General features: G+C 36.1%; 1 protein-coding gene across 1 annotated transcript; it reads right to left on the bottom strand.

Moving 5' to 3' along the window:
- Nucleotides 1–382: 382 nt before the first annotated feature.
- Nucleotides 383–1000, bottom strand: TRIVIDRAFT_131866 (uncharacterized protein; the record flags this gene model as incomplete). The annotated part of the gene is made up of 2 exons (XM_014100844.1): nucleotides 383–476; nucleotides 861–1000. Coding segments are annotated over 2 exons (234 nt in total), but the record flags the coding sequence as incomplete, so codon positions are not given.
- Between the last annotated feature and the right edge of the window lie 2799 nt (nucleotides 1001–3799).

Genomic DNA, 3799 nt, shown 5'->3' with positions numbered 1-3799 from the left:
TTATGTAGCGCTGCATTCCCAAATCTGTTCTTTGGCGTAATATCGCCCCCTTTATTAAGGAGTAGCTGCATTGCCTTCTTATCGCCTGCATTGGCTACATTAAAGACCTGTTAGTTGTCCAGCTAAGCTTCAGTACCTAATTCTCCGTTAAGGTGATCAGTAGATGCTGCACTACAGCTTGATGGCCACTCTAAGGTGCCAGTTTTAGCGCTGTTACTTCTTTGTTATTGACGACATTAGTATCTGCTCTCTACTAGCAGTTGTATAATTGTGAAGGGGCAGTTATACGCTGTTTTATACAGTACTGTCTCTCTTTTTTTTGTCTTTGTAGCGACTTCAGCCCCTTTTTGAGAAGTGTTTGCAAGACATCTTTATGTTATTCTTCGGTAGCAATAGATAGTGCAGTCTTCCCTTCGCCGCTCTGAGCAGCAACTTCAGCTCCGCTCCCCAGAAGTAGGTGAACCACTGTATTGGAACTCTGCTAAGTGCTCTAGCGAAGCCCTGTCCTCTTAGAAACATCTGCCCCCCTTTTTTAGCAACGGTCTTACGATATTATCCTGCCTTTGACTATACGGTCTTGCCGCAGCCTACAGAGATAATTCGCCGGTTGTATATGTAAGATTAATATCGAAACCCCTTTTTAGAAGCAGTTGTACTATCTTTATTTCCGCTCTCAGCGGTGAGATAGAGTAGAGAATGTTTGCCATTAGCAGTAGCCAAGAGATTAGCGCCTCTCTTAATTAAAATCTTTGTGCTGGCTTCTTGTCCCTTCCGGACTGCGTCGCATAGTGGTGTGAACACAGACGTAAACGTTCTATGTTATATGTATTTAAGCTTACACCTTTACTTAACAGGAGCACGATGGCTCTCTGTGGCCGTTTATTGCTGCCCAGTGGAGTGACGCCTCGCCGCCCTCCGTATGTAAATTAATATCCGCGTTGTTATTGAGCAGAGTTTCTAGCACTTTCTCGTAGTTGTTTTCCGTCGCCCTGTGCAGGGCCGTTGCCCCGGAGGTTATGTACTCGTATGCATCTCAGTCACTGCATTGACACATGCACTCTTGTTAATTAGTAGCTGCACTATCACTGCGTGTCCTCTTTTTGCAGCTGTATGACCAGATTCTTATTTGTCCGAGTTGGCCATTGATATGTTCCCCCGAGTGTTAAGCTGCATAACGGCAGAGTGGGTAATAATTGTTTGTGTCCTGGTTAAGATACTGCTCCTCGGTATATCGGCGGAATGTAGACCTGTGGTGATGTTCTGCCTCCTCTGGTAGAAACTGTTTGAATTCCTTGCGTTTGAATGATAGGTATATGAGACAGGTCTTTGAGATTTTCATTTCTGGACGTAAAAATCGTTCGGTATCCTAGCCACTATACTTGCATATGCAGAGATTAAAACTGCTGTATTAGGTAAAAAGGTCGTGTTTAACTCTGTAGCAGCTGGATTGACCTGAGCTATTAGGTTGATAACCAAACTGTGGCAAAGTTCTTAGAGAGTTAACTGTCGGGTAACGTAGTAGAGCCAGTTTAAGATCTGTTTGGTCATCGTACCATCGTCCTCGTCTTGATTTTGGATTCTTGTGATAACTTTATCGTAAGTCATTTCGTTCTTTAAACCCTTCTATAAGGTTATTTAAAGTAAGTTTAATAATTCCGAGAACATTCTTCGTGGTTAATAAGTCGACATATATTTGAGCGAGCAAAAATCTAAGGGGTTTATTAACGTAAATGTATTATAAAAGCGAATACGTTAGTTTAAAGAAGCTTACATTCTCCATCGGCTTTCTGTGAAACTGTCTTAATAATGGCCTGGCGTAGGCTGGGTTCCTTTTGAATACGAAGACTTAAGTTCCCTGAACTGTTGGTGTGTGCTTAGGGATAGCCCTCGATAACATTTTTGCTTGCGTGAATCCTTAAGCGCTGATCTGCTGTAAACTTTAATGTAATGGCTGGAAAATCCCGTGAAGTAAACAGCAGCTTGACTTTGAGCGGTAACCCTTTAAGTTAATCTAGAATTTCATCCCGGATATCGCCAACCTCTGATGAGGACACTCGTCGAGCCCGTCTAAAATAATAAAGATTTTGGGGAATATTCTCTAATATTTAAATGAATGGTCCTTGTGGTGTAATGTTTATAAAGCTTAAATAGCCTATTAGGGACCCTTGGGATTTGCAGGAATAGTAGGTGCAAAGAGGCTTGCAATGAGAGTGAGAACTGTGAGTAGCGTATTGTTGTAGTCATAATATATATATATATATACATGTATATATACTATGCCAAGGCTATGTTGTTTGAACTGCGTTTCCAGGGGGTTAATAATGACGGTCTGCAGGGTGTATTAGTAGCTTAAGGAGCGCGCTTTGTGTAAACCCTAGCTATATAGGTGCCTACTTATGATAAACCAGTCTTTCCGGCGCCAGCTGGTTGTCTATCAGTATAGCATAGCAAAACACACCGGCAGGTAGAGTTACATATGCTGTCCCGGAGGACACAGTATTCTGTTAGTGGTGGATAGCCAGCCCTTGAATGCTTGGGTGTCTTGTAGTCACGAAGATATTATGCTACCTTCTCTTAAATGCGTCGAGTACTGAAGAAAGCCACTTGTAAAAAACTTTCGAGGCATTCACCTGCACTCGCGGATAAGTAAATATATAAATGTTATTTTGGGATTTTGATATCTGGTGACGATACTTACTGCTATAGAGAAACTCTTTAGTATTGACTTTGTTATTAAGACCTGCTAGTGAATTTGAATGTTTCTGATCCCTAACTGGGTTTTACTCACTTTAGTAAATAAGAATATGAGCTGTTTAGAGATATGTTGAAGTTTTGAAGGGAGATATTGCTATGTGACTATCAGAGCCTGAAGGAGGCGGCCAACTTCAGAAATAGAAAGCAATCATTTACCAAGTGTGACGTCCTGATCCCTTATTTTTAGTATAAGGTAAGGGTTCCTAAAGTAATAAGCCTAGGTCGTAGGTTTATATTAGCAGAGAGGACAGGGAGTAGCTTTTAAATAATTATAATTATAAGTGCGTAAAAGTAAAGTAAAAGGCATAACTTATATTCAGTCTTAATACTTTATTAACGACTAGTTAACTAAACTATTTAAATAAATATTATAAAATAAACTTATATATTTAATTATTCCCTTTAAATTACTTATAGATTATAGTGTTTTTAAATTATAATAGATTACAGTAGTAATTTATTAAAGGTATTATATAAAAGTAATCCCTTTATAATTAGGTAATCAGTCTGTAATTTATTCTAGGGTATATACCTTCTAAGCCTTATAAAAGGTTAAGTTATAATATAATACTCCCTTTTATTAACCTTATCCCTAAAGTTAATTATATAAAGCAGCTATTAGCTTAATCTTTTTAATTTATAATCTTTTTTTTTTACTATTTTTATATTTTTATACTAACATTATATTAGGTTATATTTTTAAGCCTATATTATAAAAAACTTATAAATATTTTACTTTAGTAAATACTATTAAAAAGCTAAGCTTTTTTATTATAGTTTATTTTTTTTATAAAAAATATAATATAAGTAATTAATATAAAATAATAAATAGTATTTTTAAATATAAAAAATATATATATTATAGGCGTTCTTATAATAAAAGTAAAGTTTTTATAAATATATATAAGTATTTTTTATTAAGTAAGCGTTATTTTTTTACTAATGTTTATTATAGTAAATTATATTTTTTCTAAATATAAACAGTTATATATTAAAAAAAAAAAAAACTATAGAAAAATTAATTAAATATTAACGTAAAGCTTTT

Source organism: Trichoderma virens, assembly GCF_000170995.1.
Source record: "Trichoderma virens Gv29-8 chromosome Unknown TRIVIscaffold_9, whole genome shotgun sequence".
NCBI classification, from domain to species: domain Eukaryota; kingdom Fungi; phylum Ascomycota; class Sordariomycetes; order Hypocreales; family Hypocreaceae; genus Trichoderma; species Trichoderma virens.
Note: the sequence above shows the minus strand (reverse complement) of the source record. Positions and strands in the feature narration are given on the sequence as shown.